At 46.8% G+C, this 20,000-nt stretch overlaps 2 protein-coding genes across 4 annotated transcripts in view; one reads left to right on the top strand and one right to left on the bottom strand.

The window, feature by feature from the left end:
* Positions 1–1,261: 1,261 nt before the first annotated feature.
* Positions 1,262–1,987, top strand: cldn23l (claudin 23-like). The gene has a single exon (XM_076293339.1). It carries the CDS (start codon positions 1,262–1,264, stop codon positions 1,985–1,987), a length of 726 nt encoding a protein of 241 aa, XP_076149454.1.
* Positions 1,988–10,802: 8,815 nt separating this feature from the next.
* cnksr1 (connector enhancer of kinase suppressor of Ras 1) overlaps positions 10,803–20,000 on the bottom strand; it is a 65,542-nt gene continuing 56,344 nt past the window's right edge. For 2 of the 3 annotated variants that reach the window (XM_076295560.1, XM_076295562.1), the window contains exons 17-21: positions 18,384–18,457; positions 18,127–18,200; positions 17,485–17,575; positions 15,099–15,280; positions 10,803–11,989 (exon numbers count right to left, since the gene is read on the bottom strand). In XM_076295560.1, coding sequence (XP_076151675.1) covers positions 11,537–11,989; positions 15,099–15,280; positions 17,485–17,575; positions 18,127–18,200; positions 18,384–18,457 — 874 coding nt within the window. In that variant the 3' untranslated portion in view covers positions 10,803–11,536. The remainder of the gene's footprint in view (positions 11,990–15,098; positions 15,281–17,484; positions 17,576–18,126; positions 18,201–18,383; positions 18,458–20,000) is intronic. The other variant, XM_076295561.1, reaches the window with a different exon arrangement.

Raw genomic sequence — 20,000 nt, 5'->3', positions numbered from 1 at the left:
CTCCTCTCTCTCTCTCCCTCTCTCTCACTCCTCACCATCTCTCCCCCTCCCTTCCTCCCTCTCTTTCTCCCCCCTCCTCCCTCCATCACTCTCTTTTCCCCTCCTCTCTCTCTCTGTCTCTCTCAGTGGTTTGTCAGACGTGTGTTGAGGAGAGAGGAGGAGAGAAGCACCGAGCTCTGGAGCGCCAGCATCGACGTGTGTGAACCTGCCGTCGTCATCACCACCACCACCACCACCACCACCACCACCACCACCACTGCTGCTCTCTGCTCCTGTCCACACACAGCTGAAGGCCACAGGAGGATGAACTAAGAGCGTGTGCGTGCGTGTGTTTGTGTCTACACACATACAGAGAGAGAGGGGGGGGGCAGAGAGAGGTGGCGGCAGGGAAGGTTAGCGACTCTCTGTGCGTGCTCTGTGTTGTCTGTCTTCAGCTCTCTCTGGATCATCTGCAAACACGGGGGATTGACCGCTGCCGCGACAGGACGCCAGTCCACATGTCAACGAGGAGAAGAGGCGCCGGGACAGACACGGTCTGCAATTACGAGACAGCAAAGTCAGGATAAGACTGTCCACAAGGACTGGACAAGCAGTCTACTGGTACTGGACAGCATGATGTAAAGGCTACAAGACTGCAAGCAGTGTCCACGGCGGTCTGAACACAGTGGACAGGACTATCTACGAGGGCTGGGCAGCACGTCACCAGGTACAAGCAGCATTTGGGATCTAAGGACTCTCTCCTGAGTGGATCCCACCCCTTCACTCTTTCCCGTCTGCTATTCACTTCTACCTCCATCTCTCTCTTCTCTCTCTCTTCCCTCTGCTATTCACTTCTACCTCCATCCCTCTCTCTCTCTCTCTTCCCTCTGCTATTCACTTCTACCTCCATCTCTCTCTCTCTCTCTCTCTTCCCTCTGCTATTCACTTCTACCTCCATCCCTCTCTCTCTCTCTTCCCTCTGCTATTCACTTCTACATCCATCCCTCTATCTCTCTCTCTTCCCTCTGCTATTCACTTCTACCTCCATCCCTCTATCTCTCTCTCTCTCTCTCTCTCTCTCCTTCTCTGCTCTTCTTCTACCTCCATCCCTCCTCCCTCTCTTCTTCTCTGCTCAGTCATTTCTTCTCTTTTCCTGCTGTTCTCTCCATCCTCTCTCAGTTCTCTCCCATCCTCTCTTCTCTCTCTTCACCTTCTTCTTCTACATTCCTGTTTTTCTCTCCTCTCCCCCTCTCTCTTCCTCCTCCTCCTCCTCCCCATCAGGATGCAGACCCCTGTCTCCATGGTGATGGGGATCGTCTTCGCCCCGCTGGGTCTGGTCCTGGTCTTCACGGCGGCCATCACTCCCCAGTGGCGCGAGGGGCAGGTGCAGGTGGCGGTGGGGCCGGGCGGCGTCGGTGGCGTTGGCGTGGGCGAGGGTCTTCTCCTCCTGCGGTCAGACGGGCTGTGGGAGAGCTGCCTGCAGGTGGCGCACTCGGAGCTGAAGCAGTGCTGGCCCGCGTCCGGCCCGTACCAGCGTGACCGGCGTGTGCGCGCCGCCCAGGGTCTGGTGCTGGCCTCGCTCTTCTCGTGCGGCGCCGGGATCGTGCTGGCCAGCGTTGGCGTGCGCTGCTGGACCGACCTGCCCCTGCGTGGCATCGCGGCAGGCGGCGGACTCCTGGTGGCCCTCGCCGGGCTCCTGAGCCTCGTGGCGCTCGGCCTCTACACGCACAACCTGGCAGCGCTGGGCAGCGAGGACCCTGCGGTCAGCGGCGGCGGCGTTGGAGGTCCGCGCTCGGCCCTTCAGCGGCACCAGAGAGCCTCGTCCGCCCACCGACTGCCTCGCCTGTCGCTGCGTCCGGCCGGGTCGCTCTACTTCGGCTGGGTGGGCGGCTGGGTGCAGGTGCTGGGCGGCGCGGCGCTCATGCTGAGCTTCAAGAGACCACACTGCCCATCCTGCCACAAGCGCCCCCCAGTGGACAACACGGAGACCTACGAGGTCGCCTGCTGAGAGGGGGATGCAGAGAGAGAAGGAGAGAGAGAGAGAGAGAGAGAGAGAGAGAGAGAGAGAGAGAGAGAGAGAGAAGGAAGGAGAGGAGAGGAAGAACAGAACACTGGAGAAAGAAGGACTACTCTCTCACACACACACACACATATTTACACATACACACACACACACACACATATTTACACACACACACATATACACAAACACACACACACACATATTTACACATGCACACATACACACACACACACACACACACAGAAGTGATGGATTAGCTGGGTGTTGTCACGTCACTCCACTCAGCTCAGTCATGAAGGCAGCCCCTGTTGAATGGCTGGAGGCTGGCCAAACCGGTCCCGAGGGCCCCTTAAGCCTGGGATGAGTGCTGAAGATGTCAAAAGCTGCTTTCTTTAGGGGGGTGCGGGAGTAAGCAGGCAATCCTTGTAGGACTGAACGGCTGATTCACTCAGACAATGCACTGAATTAGGCGACTTAGAGGACTGAAGTCTCTATTCATGGCTTTTGAGCGTAGAGGGCTCCAACCTGCTTCAGGTGCCACGAATAGCACACAGGTGGACACCTGCTCGCTTGCGGACGTTTCAGAACTGTCGCTAGTTTTGCTAAATTAATAGCTGTTAATATCTGTCATTTAAATCTGCTTAAGAATTTTCAGCAGTGGTTTGTGTATTACGAAAGTTAACATTGTGTATTTTCAGAATCTCCATGATTTGTAAATGCAGTTTTAGGTTTACTGTTTCTGTCCCTTTTGGAAGCCCCTGAGTAGCAAAAAGCTTTTCTATCAGTCTTTTGTAGGAAAAAAAAAGCGTATGAATAAGTCATTGTGAAATATCTGTCTTGCATCTTAGAACCTGACTATGAAAATCTTTCCTAAAGTATACATTTAATGTGAAGCCATAAACGTGAAATGCCAAGGAACAGGACAACTTAGTTGTCTTAGCCGTTTATTCATTTGCTGTGTATTTGTCCTCACAGTATGGGTCTTTTGTCCGTAGTTTAGACTAAACGCCTATGATTCAAAATATTGACATGATCTTTGATCAAACTCTCTATGTCATGGACTTTGAAGTATGAGTTGACCGCAGCCTTACTTAAGACAGCAGACAGAGCATTAGAGCAAACGTGAAATCTGTTTCTCTAGTCAGTCAGACATGTTTTTCTTTTCGGTTTTCTGTGCCCCAGCAACCGAGTGTGTTTGTAGCTTCACTGTGTTTCACATAAACTGTGTTTGTGTCCTACATGCTGAATAGCAGAGTCATTGCTGAGACCTCTAGAACTGAGCGCGGTTTTGCTGTCTCGTATAGTCTGTGTGTAGACGTGGCATTTGAACCATCTCACTGAAATAAAAAGAACGATAACCTGCATGGCTGATTCGTTTCATATGAAGTCAGGACTGTGTCAGAATTCATGAAATGTTTCCTTTCTTTTCTTTTCTTCCTTTCAGAGTGTTGCCAAAGCGTGTGGTTTGTTTAAAACCACACTGCGTGTTGCCTCTGGCACGGCAGAGCAGCTGCTGAAGTGAGTGGAGATTCAAAGGAATGCTACTCAGTAAAAACAATATCCAACATAACGTAACATAACTTTCCCATCTCCTTCTTTACCCCCTTCCCCATGTCCCCTTGTGCAACTGCACCCACTGTCTCCTCTTAACAGTGCAGGTGAAATGGAGACACTGCTCTGCGCTCTGCGTAGCTGGGAGTGTGTGTGTGTGTGTATGATTTGGCACCGTGCCAAGTTCAGTTGAGGGTGGAGTCTCCAGGGAGGATCTTGGGCGAGTGGTGCGATTTGTCTGTCTGGGATGCCATCAGCGGTCAGGCCTGGCCAGCCCTGAGACGGGACACATGTAGAGGAAGACAGTGTGTGCAGAAAGACATTAGTCCCTTATTCTGTCCAGAGCACTTCTTAAGGAGCTCCATCCATCACGCTCCGAGTGCAGACGCCAGGTGTTGGAGAGGCACTCATTGAGCTGCTCAATGAGCCCAGCACACAGATCCTGCCGCTGAAGGGCTCGTGTGCAAAATCAGGCCTGCTTCTCCGGAGCGCTGCGTGGAACAAGGCCTGCAGCTGCTGCTGTTGCCACTTCTGTTTGAGATTGTGTGTGTGAGAGAGACAGCTTGGGCAGAGCACATCTCAGAGTCATATCTGGGAGAGATGTTTTATAATCAGACAGGAGATGGAGGTAGTGTGTGAGTGTGTGTGTACAGGCAGTTATGTATGTATCTTTGGTTACCATGGCAATGCATGCCACTTCGGGACGAGGAACCACAGCCTACTGTCTGCGCGGAAGCCAAAGACCTTTTTTTCTCTAAAAGGAGAAATGAAGTAAAGGAATTGAAAATACTATACAAATGCAAACCCTATCACTCAAACAACACACACACACACACACACACACAAACACACACAAACCACACACACACAATGTCTGTCTTCAAGTCAAACTAATGATGCCGCCACCACCACAATAAAACAGACATGAACGGGAACAACAAAGATGCTAATGAAAGATGCTAATGAAAGCTGAGCACTCAGGCTCGTAATTAAACCATCTGTCACACAGCCAACAAGTGCCAAATCTGTCACTGTTCACACAGGAGAGAAGGGAGACATGCATTTGTTGACGTTAGCCTACTTGAGCAGATAAATGACAGAGCAATGAATGGACCTTTAGACACATGGCAGTGTCTAATGCCATGGAAAGTACTGCTATGGTACACTACGCTAGTTACTATGGTACGCTACGCTAGCTGCTTTTCATCAGAGCTCTGAGAAAGGAAGGTGTACCCAGAGTCCGTTTACGGAGAGCCGGATCACTCCCTATTAACTCCATTGTACCTGCAATCTGTTGCAGTTCCGCTAGGGGCAATCACGAATAAGTGCAAAAACAATAGGGGTCTATGGAGCTAGATGGCTAAATTTGTCTCTTTCACCTGGTTGTCGTTGAGAAATTGAAGATTTGATTGTGGTTTCTGCAAGCTCAATATGGATTATAGGTCAAAAGTTGAATGAACGAGTAGTCACGTCTTTTCGATTTCTTACAGGTTGGGTCGTTGTTGCCCACAACACACTAGCTTTCTGCTATGACGTGATTAACACATTTGAAAGGCTTTTTAGAACAAATAAGTGACTCAAAAAATATAATACTCAGCGGGTTGTATTTTCTCTGCCCCCTCTTTTGACTGCAACATTAAAATTTCTGGGCAAAAAATTATATCCCGAGAAAAGTGGATTTGAGGGGTACAGCTCCATAGGCCTACATTCATTCTGCACTTATTCGTGAGCGCCCTCATGTGGAACCAGAATAGGAACTGCAACCAGTTCAGAAACCGGAAGTTTCCCAAGAGTGGCGGTTCTCCCCTTATTAGACATTCTCTGGTGTACCCCAGGCTGTTAGCATTAGTTAGCAAAGCTCCATTTACATTCCAGTCTGTCAGCATTAGTTAGCAAAGCTCCATTTACATTCCAGTCTGTTAGCATTAGTTAGCAAAGCTCCATTTACATTCCAGGCTGTTAGCATTCGTGTTAGTGGTAGGCCTATATAATACTGTGCATTATAAAACACTTTTTGTTGAAAAAAACATTTTAAAAAATTTCTCTCTCTCTCTCTCTCTAGATGGGTTAGGTTAGGATATATTCAACTAGATCAAACTACTAACTAAAAAATGCATAGCCTACTCCTGGCAGTAGTAGGCTAAATCTAAAGCAACTATATCTCTAATCTGTGATTCAGTGGGATTTCAATAGCATTGGAGTTCTCTGAAGTTTTTCAACTTAAGATGTTTGCGGTCTCTTCAAGGCATAGCCTAAATATTTAGCAGCCTGAAGGGGTTGTTAGTGTCTGATCTATTTCAAAAGGGGGAATGTGGACAAACATGTTTGCATGCCACTATTATGAGGCAAATGCTCTCTAGCCCACCTGGGCCCATCACACCAACACACACCCAGAAGAATGTATATTGTTGTTGTGACATCATGGTAAATTCTCGTATTTTCCACAGGCATCATAGAGACACATATGGAACACTCAGCCAGAGATGAACAGCATGTAGAGCACTGTGTTTGGGACGGGGTGGGGTGGGGTGGGGTGAGATGAACAGCATGTAGAGCACTGTGTTTGGGACGGGGTGGGGTGGGGTGGGGTGAGATGAACAGCATGTAGAGCACTGTGTTTGGGACGGGGTGGGGTGGGGTGAGATGAACAGCATGTAGAGCACTGTGTTTGGGACGGGGTGGGGTGGGGTGAGATGAACAGCATGTAGAGCACTGTGTTTGGGACGGGGTGGGGTGGGGTGGGGTGAGATGAACAGCATGTAGAGCACTGTGTTTGGGACGGGGTGGGGGTGGGGTGGGGTGAGTCGGAGCCCTTCAAACAGAAACCTACGTCTGAGATCCAAGACTTTGAAATCAACCTGCACGCCACACACACTAGGAAATCAACCTGAATTGGAACAGCGAGAACTTTTGGGTTGCTGTGTTGCTTGGAGATGAGTTGGTCGTTGTGCAGGATGTTTTGGGCAAATCCATCATGACGGATGTTTCAGATTGGAGACTGTTTTGCTGAATATTATTGTACATCAGCGATTGTATTATTTTGTTTAGTTGTATCAGTATTTTTAGCCATTGCTTGGTTGACATGGAAAAATGTAAATTAATCTGCAGCTACGTACGCATGTTCCTCTTTGTGCCGTGCTGGGAGTCCGTGTCCACCAGGGGGCCTACACGTGAGCTGACACATCATATAAATAATGAACTTACTTACGATGAACAACCACAAGGTCTACGAACACTACAGAGAATATACAGCGTTAATAACTGATTTCATGGTGGTTCTTGTACGTATACGCAAGTATACTTACAAGTGAGAGAGTGGGGTGGATGTCCCCAAGGCTGTGGTTTGGACTTACAAGGTGCTAATAAATAGGAAAAGTGTAATTATTTAAAACACACTATAAGGCCAAGGCAGTGGCTGAACAAGTTAATGCAAGACAAATGTAGACTATATGGCAGCCTGAGGACGCATATACTGTATTTAACTGTGCTGATCACATGAGCTGATTGTGTGTGATCAATGATTGCGTAACTGCAGGGCAGTAAGCGGTTGCCCACCTAACAGCTCTCCATGGATAAAATAGGCACTTGGTGAGTCAGAATGACGCAGGCACCGACGACGACCTTCAAATGATGACGACCTTCAGACTAGGACATCACGTCTCCTGAGCAACTGACATTATGCTGCAGTGGTGACACACCGATAATTCACTAGCAGCATAAAAATGAACAGTGTGTGTTACACACCACCTCATCAGCGCGTGCTACACACCACCTCATCAGTGTGTGCTGGACACCTCAGGGTCTGGGCACTTGCTTCTCCTTCACACAGACAGGATCTCTGGCAGCCCCTCCCAGATGTTGTTGAACTCTGACAGCCATGTGAGCCCCACTAACACACACACACACTCACACATACACACACAAACATGCACACACACACACACACACACACATACAAACACAAACACACTCACACATACACAAACATGCACACATACACTCACACATACACAAACATGCACACACACACACACTCACAGACACACTCACACATACAGACACACAGTCCCTCCCAGGTGGTGTTGAACTCCAGCCATATGAGCCTCATCTGGGTCTGCTGTAAGGGTCTTATGAAGTGCACTCACAGAGCCTCTCTCCCGCGCGCGCACACGCGCGCGCACACACACACACACACACACACACACACACACAGACACACACACACACACACACACACACACACACACACACACACACACACACACACACACACACACACACACACACACACACACTCTCAGAGGACACACACACACACACACATACAGGCCCTGTAAAGGGCTCTTCACTAATTAAAAAACCATAAAGCCGGCAAACAGACATCTTTCCTCTTAAAGGAGAATTCAGGTGATATTTCAAATACATCTCAGTTTCTCGAGGTTACCGAGTACTGTCCGGTACGGTTTTACCCAGTTTGGATTAGTGCAGCCAACAGCTTAAGTAGCCAGGCAGCTGCCCCATGAACATGCCCCCAGAGTGTAGCACTGTAGCTGCCCCATGTTCATGCCCCCAGAGTGTAGCACTGTAGCTGCCCCATGTTCATGCCCCCAGAGTGTAGCACTGTAGCTGCAGAGTTTAGCACTGTAGCTGCCCCATGTTCATGCCCCCAGAGTGTAGCACTGTAGCTGCAGAGTTTAGCACTGTAGCTGCCCCATGTTCATGCCCCCAGAGTGTAGCACTGTAGCTGCCCCTGCCCCATGTTCATGCCCCCAGAGTATAGCACTGTAGCTGCCCCATGTTCATGCCCCCAGAGTGTAGCACTGTAGCTGCCCCATGTTCATGCCCCCAGAGTGTAGCACTGTAGCTGCCTGGAAGCTCCAATTGTTGGCTGTAGCAACTTGAGAAGATCTACGTGAAAAATTGCCGGAATTCTCCTTTAATGCAAACGGTTTGGGTCTGCAGTGGAAACAAGCACAGGGGTGAGACATGCTGTGATGTTATATCACAATGTCTTTGCTACTGTGAACGAGAAATATTAAAGACCACCTCCCATGAAAATGAAGTGTTTAACCTTGATAACGTGATGTCTGTTATGTTTTACAAGCCATATCAGTGAAATAAGCAGTCAATGTCATGGCCAAGGATTTCTGTTTTGGATCTACATGTCGACAGCCCAGGTGGGCCAATCAGGGATCAGTCCCTGAGTGAGTCATAAGGGTACATAAGTATAAGTATATATACTCTTTTGATCCCGTGAGGGAAATTTGGTCTCTGCATTTATCCCAATCCGTGAATTAGTGAAACATACTAAGCACGCAGTGAACACACAGTGAGGTGAAGCACACACTAATCCCGGCGCAGTGAGCTGCCTGCAACAACAGCGGTGCTCGGGGAGCAGTGAGGGGTTAGGTGCCTTGCTCAAGGGCACTTGCCTACTGGTCGGAGTTTGAACTGGCAACCCTCCAGTTACAAGCGCTAATCAGTAGGCCACGGCTGCCCATAACCAATCCTGAGTACCTGGGGGTTGGACAATTTTTCATAAAGTTGAATGCTAGCTAACATGTCAGGTGATGGAGCCAATTGAAGTGTGATCAGTGTGAGGAGAAGGGGCGTATACACATAGAGCCCAATTCCCGAAATGTGGAGGAACGTGTAAAGTTATGTTTAAGCCATTTTAAGGCCATGAGGGGAGTTTGTTTCATGAAAAAGACTCCTTTAGAGTAACAGAGAAGATATTTAGTGGTGCAGTAAGCTGCTGGAGATTGTGTCTAATAAAATATGGTGTAGTGGTGGTGTAATGAGTTGTTGCTAGTGTGACATTTCTGTTTGCAGTTTGCCATTAAAAGTACAGTATGAGCATGGTAGCCACCTAGCTATCTGAATGGAATATAGGCTGTTTCAATCGGCATATGCTTAGCAAACGCTAGTTAGTCTGGTAACATGAATAACATGAACATGAAACGTGTGCTTCCAAGCAGACGTCACACTTTAAATCCTACCTGTTGCTTTTCACCATCCACTTATTTAACTACTGTCGCATCCCTTGACATGCCATCTCATTTTCTATTTTAGCCCCCGACAGCTTTTTTGCTTTATCCATCTTTTTCCATACACGAAAACTCACTACTCGTACCTGCTCACTCAGCGCTCACGGCGCCCCCACTCCCAGCGCCTACTCTAGCCTGTTAGTCCTCTAAAATGTTATTTAACATTGAGGAAATGCAGAAATGATTTAGAAACGTACAACAGTAGCTACATATAGAATACACCAAATATATAATTATTATTATTATTATTATTGTTATTATTATTATTTTTACCATCGCTTTGGCGCCCCCATGGTTCTGCACCCCTATGCGCCGCATATAGTGCATACCCACTTTTTGCGCCACTGGGTGTAGTCCACTTGCGTCATGATTAGTAATTGCAAAATCATACTGTATGTGGGTTCATATATCAAAGGCTGTGTTTGCGTTAGCGTTAGCATGCATGTGCGCGCATGGTGACGTCCTAACATCATTAAGGAACACTGTGTTTAATGGCATCATTACTGTGCTACAAATTAGCTGAAGATGACTAGAGGTGAGTCTTCCCCTGCTAAGAGCTCACAGCGCTACAGATCTGAAGAAACTCTGTTAGACCACCTCAGAGCACATCAAAGAAGCAGACTACATCAACAGCAAACCCTTACAGAGACGGTGCTGGAGCAGCGACTAGCATGTTAGCTCAGCCTCAGAGCAGAGACGGTGCTGGAGCAGCGACTAGCATGTTAGCTCAGTCTCAGAGTGGAGCTCAGAGCAGTGGAACTCAGTTGGTAACCCTCATGGGAGCAGCACAGTAAAACCAGAGACTTTCTAATGAGGAGACACAGCACTCAAAATCCTATGGCTGCTGTCTACACATATCCCGCCCCTTCCTGTAGGCCTCCCCATTCACTTGAATAGGAAAATAGCTGCCCGATTACTGCCAAAAGTGCATTACTAGATGGCCACCGAGTGACTTTGGTAAAATACTCCTCCCCAACACAGCAGGGTTCCCAGAGCCTGATACTCAAGGAGCACAGCTGGTCCTCATCGGCTATGAAACCAGAAGACAGGTAAAGGTGGAGTTTGTTTTAAAGACAAATGAGATGTGGGCCGCATCTACAGTATCCATGTTCAGGCCAGAACCCGTGATCAGGTGCGTCTGACTCAGATAGCACATACTGTGAACTCAGAGAGCTTTGGTGAAATAAACACACCAAGAAACATTGATTTTTGTTATATTATATTTAAAGATGCACAGAGATAAAACAATATAAACATTTTCTTAAAATAATTTCTCAACATCTTGGGGAGGGGAGAGGAGAGGGGGAATAGGACAAGCTTTTTTTTTGGCTCATTAATTCATTATTACAGCAACATTGGGATTTTTAGTTAAGACATTTACAACCAAGAGCAATGGTGGATATGTCCAGCCACCTCAGTCTCCTAAAGTGACCATGACAACGCTGGGAGTCCACTGAGGGCCATTAGGACCCCATGTGCTGTTCCTATTGGGAGAAGACAGTCATCTGAGGACAGTCGTGCTGCCCAGACTCAGGCCCCTGGGTTTCCTGAGGGCAGTCGTGCCCGTCTTTTCATGGGCGTTTGCGCCGTCCTTGCATTCAAAAGAGGCCTTATGAGGACATTTGAAAACGTGGGATTGTGGGAAGATTTCCTCGTGGATATGCAGAGGCACCTCTAGCCCTCGTGGGAACAATCTCAGTTGTAGCGCACCAGTTGCAGTTTTACAGGTATGCACACCTCGACCACTCATGGAGTCCATCTTAGTTTTACAAGGACGCTTCCAGCAGCCCTCAGATGAACAAGTATCACAGGGACGTTTTACGGAGACGTTTCTGGTGGTCATCAGATGTAGAAGCGTTACAGATTTACGGAGACGTTTCTGGTGGTCATCAGATCTAGAAGCGTTACAGTTTTACGGAGATGTTTCTGGTGGTCATCAGATGTAGAAGTAGTTGTCGGAGGCGCTGGCCGAGCTCAGATTAAGAGGGTCGACGGACAGCTCCATCTGGGAGGCCACGTCAGGCAGCTCCGCGTCCACCAGGTCTTCTCCGAGGCTCAGGCGCAGTCCGAACACTCCTCCATGACCATCGCTAACGCCGACGCTGTCGCCACCCTGCGTCTCCGCCTCGTTGCGGCCATCCTGCGTCTCTGCCTCGCTGCGGTCACCTTGGGGTTCTGACCCCTCCGCTGTCTCGTCCGGCGGCCCCGTGGTCGCATCCTCCTCCTGGGCGGCCTTGGCGTGCTCTTTCTCTTTCTCCTTCTCGGCCGCTAGCCGGTCGATCTCAAGGACGAGATCCTCGTTGCACTGCTTCCACTCTCGGAACTTCTCCACCGTCAGGTCCGAGTCGTCCAGAATCTTGTTGAGGAGCTGCAGCTCCGCCTCCTTCGCCTGGGACCGCACAAACAAACAGACAAACAAATAAACAAACAAACAAAACACATTTCAATGTGTGCAAAAAACACAAAACACTTTTCAGAGTTAAAGGAATTATCCGGAGTAAAATGCACTTTAGATCCTTCCAGAGCATGCTCGGCAATCGACTTCTACGGACTTTCCCCTAAAGACGCCAGCTGCAGCAGCAGCAACATTTCCGGAAAGGTACTGGCTTGATGAAATTCATTCTGGACTCTCTATCCGACCACATAAAGACCTCGGGATACTTCGGTTTGGCTTTAGGGACCCTCTACTCACTACCACGTAAGTGTAATGTTGTTTGGAACTGTAGAAGAGGTATAAAAATAGCGTTTTATAGCGGCGAAATGACTTGCCCTGGTCACTTCCAGGCTAACGAGTTTTGACTAAAAACGGTAAAATCGAACTTTCTCAAAACACATCCGAATGACATGATTTTGATGTCAACTCAACGTATGTACTCCCAACCATCCGTAAATTGATCTAAAGTGCATTTTACTCCGGATAATTCCTTTAAGTTAAAGTTGACTGATATTTAGCAGATGCTTTTATCGACACAGACTCACAACAGCGTAGCAGGTAAACTATGTTGTTTGTTTATTCAGAATGGAATGGATCGCAAATGGATCCAAATAAAGAACAGTAAGGCACTTAAAACGTCAAAGGGCCTCATGTCCCTGCAGCAAAACTCTATGCACTTCTCTGTGAGGGCTTGCCTCACCCCCAGGGGTAGTCTATGCTTGGAGAGGTGAGAAAAGAGCACATTGAAGGCTGCCTATCATCCTTTCTGCCATGGCAAGCCTGCTTCATGTGTCTGTTCATCGTCAAAGTCCCCGTTTTTTTGCTGTTAAAGGCGAGCAGTGTGCCACACTTAATGCACGTGACAAAGCCAACACATATGTCGTCACTGCCCACGACTTATTCAAAATGGTTCCTCTGACTTCCCTCCAAACTTGCTCAAAGTTATTTCTCCGGTTTGTATTTTTTTCTTTACATCTTCAAGCTCCATGTTGCACTTACGCCGCACAATACAGCACGAGAACTGAACTTGGGTGGACTGATTTTCAGTCTGTGGCGTTACCACTGTTCCCCTATTGATCTGGACGGCAGCTATTTAAAAGGGTTATCTCATAAAGCGCTTTCAGATATAACCTCCGGTGTATATGAGGAGGTTTGTCAAACGGAGGTCCTACCCTTCGGATGATTCAGATATGATGCTAACCTGCGGACCTAATACTGACCTTATACGGACGTATGTGTGAACAACATACACGCACATTACAGAATCTCCGTGTGGTTGTGGAGTGAGGGGTGGGGGCTTGTAGAGTTCACAAGATGCGAGACATGACGCAGAATATATGCGGCAGCTGCCTGTCACAGCTGCTTTTTGTTTACAAAATGTAGCCTATGCATTATGTAGGCTAAAGGAGAGAAATCTATTGCGCATAGGCTAATACTTGAAGTAGGCTAGTCAACGCAAATCTGGTTTGCGTTGGAGAGAGAGAGCATGCACAAACTTTATGGTAGGCTACCAGCCCATTCAGTAGGCTAACTCAAGACTTCAACATCATACAACGTTTTTAAGCAACAAACAAAATACTAACATTAACAACAGTGAAGTTGTTCGTTTTTTCATGGTTTATGGAGCTTGGAACAAAGTTGGGTTTTCTTCGTTTTCATTTTCTCTAGGCATATATGCTCAACAAATATCAGCGAGCTCAGCAGGTCATGAAGGCTATCAATTAACAGAAAACCGTGTGGGCTAACAATTTATTAAATACTCCTGTTATTGTCGTCAACGACGTCGCTATAGGCTACTGCCTTTTCAGCGCCTTCTGCTTATGATGATTCAGTCTTCTGAATTCGTTTGTCCTTGCCATGCAGTTGTAGGCTAACGTGTCTCTAACGTTCCTTTCAGGTGTTCTATCAAAATGTTGTATGGCCTCATGGACAGTAGCTCCGTGATGTCTGCATCTTTCCAGGTCGGAGATTTTCTGGACAGCACTATGCCGCTCCATCATAACACTGGCATTTAAGTCAGATTTAACCACATGGACGCACGAAAGAAACGTCACCAACACGCCCTCTCACTAGGTGTGATTTTAACCGCATGTTCTACTCCTCGTTCAGACACAGCACATTTACATAATGTCCGGAGGAAATACTAGGGGGGGAGTAGTATAAACACCGGGTGAATTCGGACTTCTATATGACCGGTTATGTCGTTCAGATATACAGCCCCGCCATTTAACTTCGGCAGAACCTCCGGTCTTACACGTATGTCTGAAAGCGCTTATAAAAACACTCTGCTGATAGCTTCACTCTCTTTCAGCTGCATTGTCTTGGAATAAACAAGTTGATTGGTCTGAGCAGAGGCCAGTTAATCAGATGAAGGGAATGTAATAGCCGTAGATAACAAGTGGACTGAGCCCTGGACTCAGAGTGCGCTCCTACTGAGACAGAGACATGCAATTACTCGCACATGAGATGTGATGAGCCCTGGACTCAGAGTGCGCTCCTACTGAGACAGAGACATGCAATTACTCGCACATGAGATGTGATGAGCTCAACACTAATGGCCTGAACAGCAGCCTACTCTCAGACCAACCCACACCACACCAGGGTCAGATTAGGGTCAGATGTGTGTGTGTGTGTGTGTGTTTGTGGTGGGTATATTACTGAGGGAGTTTGTGTGTGTGTGTGTGTGTGGTGGGTATATTACTGAGGAGTGTATGTGTGTGTGTGTGTGTGTGTGTGGTGGGTATATTACTGAGGGGTGTGTGTGGGGGAGCAGTGGTGTTGTGGGGATATTTGTAGTGTGTGTGTGTGTGTGTGTGTGTGTACACGTGTGTGTGTGTGTGTACACGTGTGTGTGTGTGTGTGTGTGTGTGTGTGTGTGTGTACACGTGTGTGTGTGTGCGCGTGTGTGTGTGTGTACACGTGTGTGTGTGTCCCTTACCTTGAGAGTGCTCTGTAGTGTGCGTAGGTGGTGTGTTAAGTCATTAATGATGGTCTAATTTACACCTGTCTGCATGTGAATGCCACTGTGTGTGTGTGTGTGTGCACGTGTGTGTGTGTTCCTCACCTTGAGAGTGCTCTGTAGTGTGCGTAGGTGGTGAGCCTTCTCGTTGATGACGGGGTTCTTGTTGCGCCGGATGAAGGACTTGCGGAAGTGATCATGCGTGAGCGGCTGGGCCTGGCCTATCAGTGAGACTCCGCCCTCTTTCAGTTGATGGAAAAGAACGCCCATCTCATCCTCACCTGCTCCTAATACACACACACACACACACACACACACACACACACACACACACACACACACACACATACACACACACACACACACACACACACACACACACACACACACACACACACACACACACACACACACACACACATACACACACACACACACACACACACACACACACACACACACACACACATCATTATAAAAGAGAGCAGAGCAGCGCGCGCACACACACACACACACATACACACACACATACATACACACACACACACACATACACATCATTATAGAAGTGAGCAGAGCAGCGCGCACACACAAACAAACAAACACACACACACACTAGGGCTGTCACTTTACGTTTGAAAATCAATTGCACAATCGATTGGACCAAACAACACAAGTTTCGAAAACTAAAATAGGGAGTCGATTTTAACCAAATATGTACACTGTTAATTTTAAACGAATTAAACAAATAAAAAGGATAGATGTAACAAAATTCACAAACAAGAATATAAGAATATAAAAGAATTCCGAAGTGCAGTAAGCATTGCGAAAGCTAAAAAGAAAATTTCCAACAATTTTACGCACCGGAAACAGCTGTTTCAATCAGCTGCTGTGCTGCTCGTGTTTTGCCAAAAAATGGAGGACAACGCGATCAAGCTGTGCGACATGAGAGAGATGAGTGATAGGCCCTAATAACTTGAGGAGTTCGATGTGGAAATAGGCTACTTCGGATTTTTGGTATATCAAACTATGGAGAAGAACAAAGCGGTAGGCTATGCAAACTGTGCAATTGAGTTGTACGTAGGCGAAATTTGTTTGACATTTCTAATCGTAAATACAGACACAGTTACATTGAAGCCTGCAGTAATGTTTGTCACTGATGTAATGGCAGTCCACTCGGCTTATTGTTTTTCGAGAATGTTGCACTCCTGTTCGTCATTGTGCACGAAACTTCACGCCAATAAATCAGAAATATTGCTGGCTTGCGTCTACAAATGCCGTCTTTACATTCGTCCTAATGCCTGTTAGTTGTTTGGCGTTGGCGTTGAAAATGGAAACGTCTTTAGACATGAAAAATCGATTTTACAATCGATTCAATGAACACTTATGTCTCAAAAATCGAACAGGATTTTTTTCACAAAAGTGACAGCCCTAACACACACACACACACACACACACACACACACACATGCTAAAACATCAGTACACTAGACCAGAGGTGTCCAACATAAGGCCCGGGGGCCAGATCAGGCCAACAGGTTTCATACGCAAGTAGGGTATTTGAAGAGAGAAAGAGCAGCATATGACAGCAGAACATGATGTGTACTTGCTCATATAAGAATATAGCAAAGGAGTATATTATCAAACAGCACTCTGATAGCCATGCAGAATATTGAGAATGACCATGACAATGTCGGCCCTTGTGAGGTCTCATTCCAACAGATCAAGCTCACTGCCTGATGAGTTTGACATCCCTGATCTAAACTCACCGCCTCTCACACATACACAGACACATAAGTTACCATGGAGACACATCCCTGATCTAAACTCACCGCCTCTCTCACATACACAGACACATAAGTTACCATGGAGACACATCCCTGATCTAAACTCACCGCATCTCACACATACACAGACACAGAAGTTACCATGGAGACACATCCCTGATCTAAACTCACCGCCTCTCACACATACACAGACGCATAAGTTACCATGGAGACACATCCCTGATCTAAACTCACCGCCTCTCACACATACACAGACACATAAGTTACCATGGAGACACATCCCTGATCTAAACTCACCGCCTCTCACACATACACAGACACATAAGTTACCATGGAGACACATCCCTGATCTAAACTCACCACCTCTCTCACATACACAGACACATAAGTTACCATGGAGACACAGATCCATGGCCATGAGAGCAGCTCACCCAGGCACTACTGTTAGCAGCCCAACATGTAACTCTACTGCCTCCCTGTGGTTTCACAGTGTACTACACGTCCTCCAGTTAACTGATTTTCAGATCCATTCAAATAAAACATGCGGCTACATGAGGTGCTTTGCCTGTATTAGCGTCCCTTCTGTTTCTGTTTTCATACAATGCAATTTTGAAGAGAATCATATCATATTTACTGTTATCTTTGCTGCCCCCTGGAGGTCATATTTACTGTTACCTTTGCTGCCCCCTGGTGGTCATATTTACCTTTGCTGCCCCCGGTGGCAGGGACTGTTCCTCCCGTGGAGGTCCTGTTCTTCCTGGCCTTGGTGCGGGGCAAAGTATTCGACTGAGTCTTCTGATGAAAAAGAAACACACACACACACACACACACACACACACACACACACACACACACACACACACACACACACACACACACACACACACAAACATCACAATTGTAAACAAGCATAATCAACATAAACATGAGAGACACAAGTAAAACACTTTTAAGAGTAATTCTTTGTAATTCTCCCGTGTAATTCTTTTCACACAGGATCAGCTGAACATTCATTGCAGGATAAAGGGATTTACTACTGCAACCCAACACTCTACAAGTACTCCGTGCGCTACACATCCTCAGTCTCACAACATGGCATAATGCGCTCTACGCTGTGTGTGTGTGTGTGTGTGTATGTATGTGTGTGTGTGTATGTGTGTGTGCGTGCATGTGCATATGTGTATGTGTGTGTGTGTGTGTGTGTATGTGTGTGTGCGTGCATGTGCATATGAGTATGTGTATGTGTGTGTGTGTGTGTGTGTGTGTGTGTGTGTGTATGTATGTATGTATGTATGTATGAGTCTGTGCGTGCGTGCGTGCATATATGTGTGTGTGTGTGTCCTTACTGTGTAATGTTTTTTCTTGTGAGATAGCGGTGACCCAGAGCCCTCGTCCTCAGATTCCGTCTCGCTGTAGCACTCTGCAACACAACACATGCAGCTTAATACACACACACACACACACACACACACACACACACACACACACACTCTCTCTCCTTTTTTCTCATACTTCTTAACCCTCTCTTTGTTAACCCCCCCCCCCCAAAACACACACACACACACTGGTCTTCTGGACATATACAGCGGTGAACTCCACTGACCTTCTTCGCTGTCTGGTGGGTCCTTGCGGAGCTTCTTGTATTTCTGGATAGCGGTGATCAGACTGTTGATCCACCTACACACACACACCACACACACACACACACACACACACACACACACCACAGCGTCCATGTTAGAGGGGGTGCGGACAGGAGGCCAGCAAGGTCAAGCACTGAGCAGAGAAGTGCACACACACACACATACACAGTAGAGAAATGACCAGGAGCAATGGCTAGTAAGAGATCAACAGCTCAAGAGGTCACAACAGAAAGTCCTGCTGAGTCACTACAATATGTGTGTGTGTGTGTGTGCGTGTGTGTTTGTTATCTGGTGGCATTCACTATCCCCTTAAATTACTATGCGTAATGTCCCGAAGTGAAGCCAATGACTCATGGGCTTACTGCACAAACTGTGTACATTGTATATTTGTATATGTAATATGTGTGAATGTGTATGCACACTGTGTGTGTTTATACTATGTGTACAATATATGTATGCACACTGTGTGTGTTTATACTATGTGTACAATATATGAATGCACACTGTGTGTGTTTATACTATGTGTACAATTCCCCTGGGGATCAATAAAGTATCTATCTATCTATCTATCTATCTATATGAATGCACACTATGTGTATATGTTTGTGTATGTGTATATGTATGTGTGTGTGTATGTGTATATGTATGTGTGTGTGTATTGTGTATGTGTATGTGTATGTGTATGTGTATGTATGTGTATATGTATGTGTATATGTATGTGTATATGTATGTGTGTGTGTATTGTGTATGTGTATGTGTATGTGTATGTGTATGTATGTGTATGTATGTGTATATGTATATGCACACGCACATATTTGTCATGATGTAGTATGCTCGATTTCAATGTCAGGACTCGGTTTGTCTGTCCAAATGCTTGCAAGTCTGTGCAACTCATACCCAAAATTAATAAAACTGTAATAAAATGTGCAAGTAGTCTGAGAAGCTCTCTGAGACACTATTAAAAACTTGTTCTCTAAAGCTAAATGGCTCTTTAATCCAGCGCAACTTAGCAACACAGTGTAGAAATCTCATTGCCAGACCATTTCCTCCCCCGTATGTCAATCTAAAGGGCCCTTTGTGTACCTTCATCAGCTTATTGGGGCTCCAATGCTGCACAGGAACATATTGGGAAGAGTGCTGCTGCAATCATAATTAAAGTGATTCGTCTTCACAGAAAAACAAGGATTCTTCAGTACTACTCCAAACATCCAGATGGTGGCGCCCTTTACCTACAATGCCGATACCAGAACACCAACCAGTCAGAGTGTGTGTGTGTGTATTTGTCTATTTGTCTGTCTCTAACAGAGTATGTGTATGTAAGAGTGAGTGTATTAATGACGCTGAATACAGACTGTGTGCGTGTGTGTGTGTGTGCATGTGTGCGTGTGTATGTGCAAGATTATGTGTGTGCATGTGTGTGCATGTGTGTGTACCTGTGTGTGTACGAGATGATATGTGCTTGTGCTTGTACCTTTGTATGTACAAGATTGTGTTTGCTTGTGTGTGTGTTAGTGTGTGTGTGTGTGTGTCTGTGTGTGTGTGTGTGTGTCTGTGTGTGTGTGTGTGTGTGTGTGTGT

The sequence above is a fragment of the Alosa pseudoharengus genome, unplaced genomic scaffold, assembly GCF_046254945.1.
Source record: "Alosa pseudoharengus isolate Yale_2024_CS ecotype anadromous, Long Island Sound unplaced genomic scaffold, YU_APseudo_1.1 YU_APseudo_1.1_scf_2, whole genome shotgun sequence".
In the NCBI taxonomy this organism is placed as follows: Eukaryota; Metazoa; Chordata; class Actinopteri; order Clupeiformes; family Clupeidae; genus Alosa; species Alosa pseudoharengus.
This window is presented reverse-complemented; position numbering and strand designations above follow the sequence as displayed.

Excerpts from the sequence above, each read along its gene's own strand:
- cldn23l (XM_076293339.1), top strand. The coding sequence starts at position 1,262 with ATGCAGACCCCTGTCTCCATGGTGATGGGGATCGTCTTCGCCCCGCTG.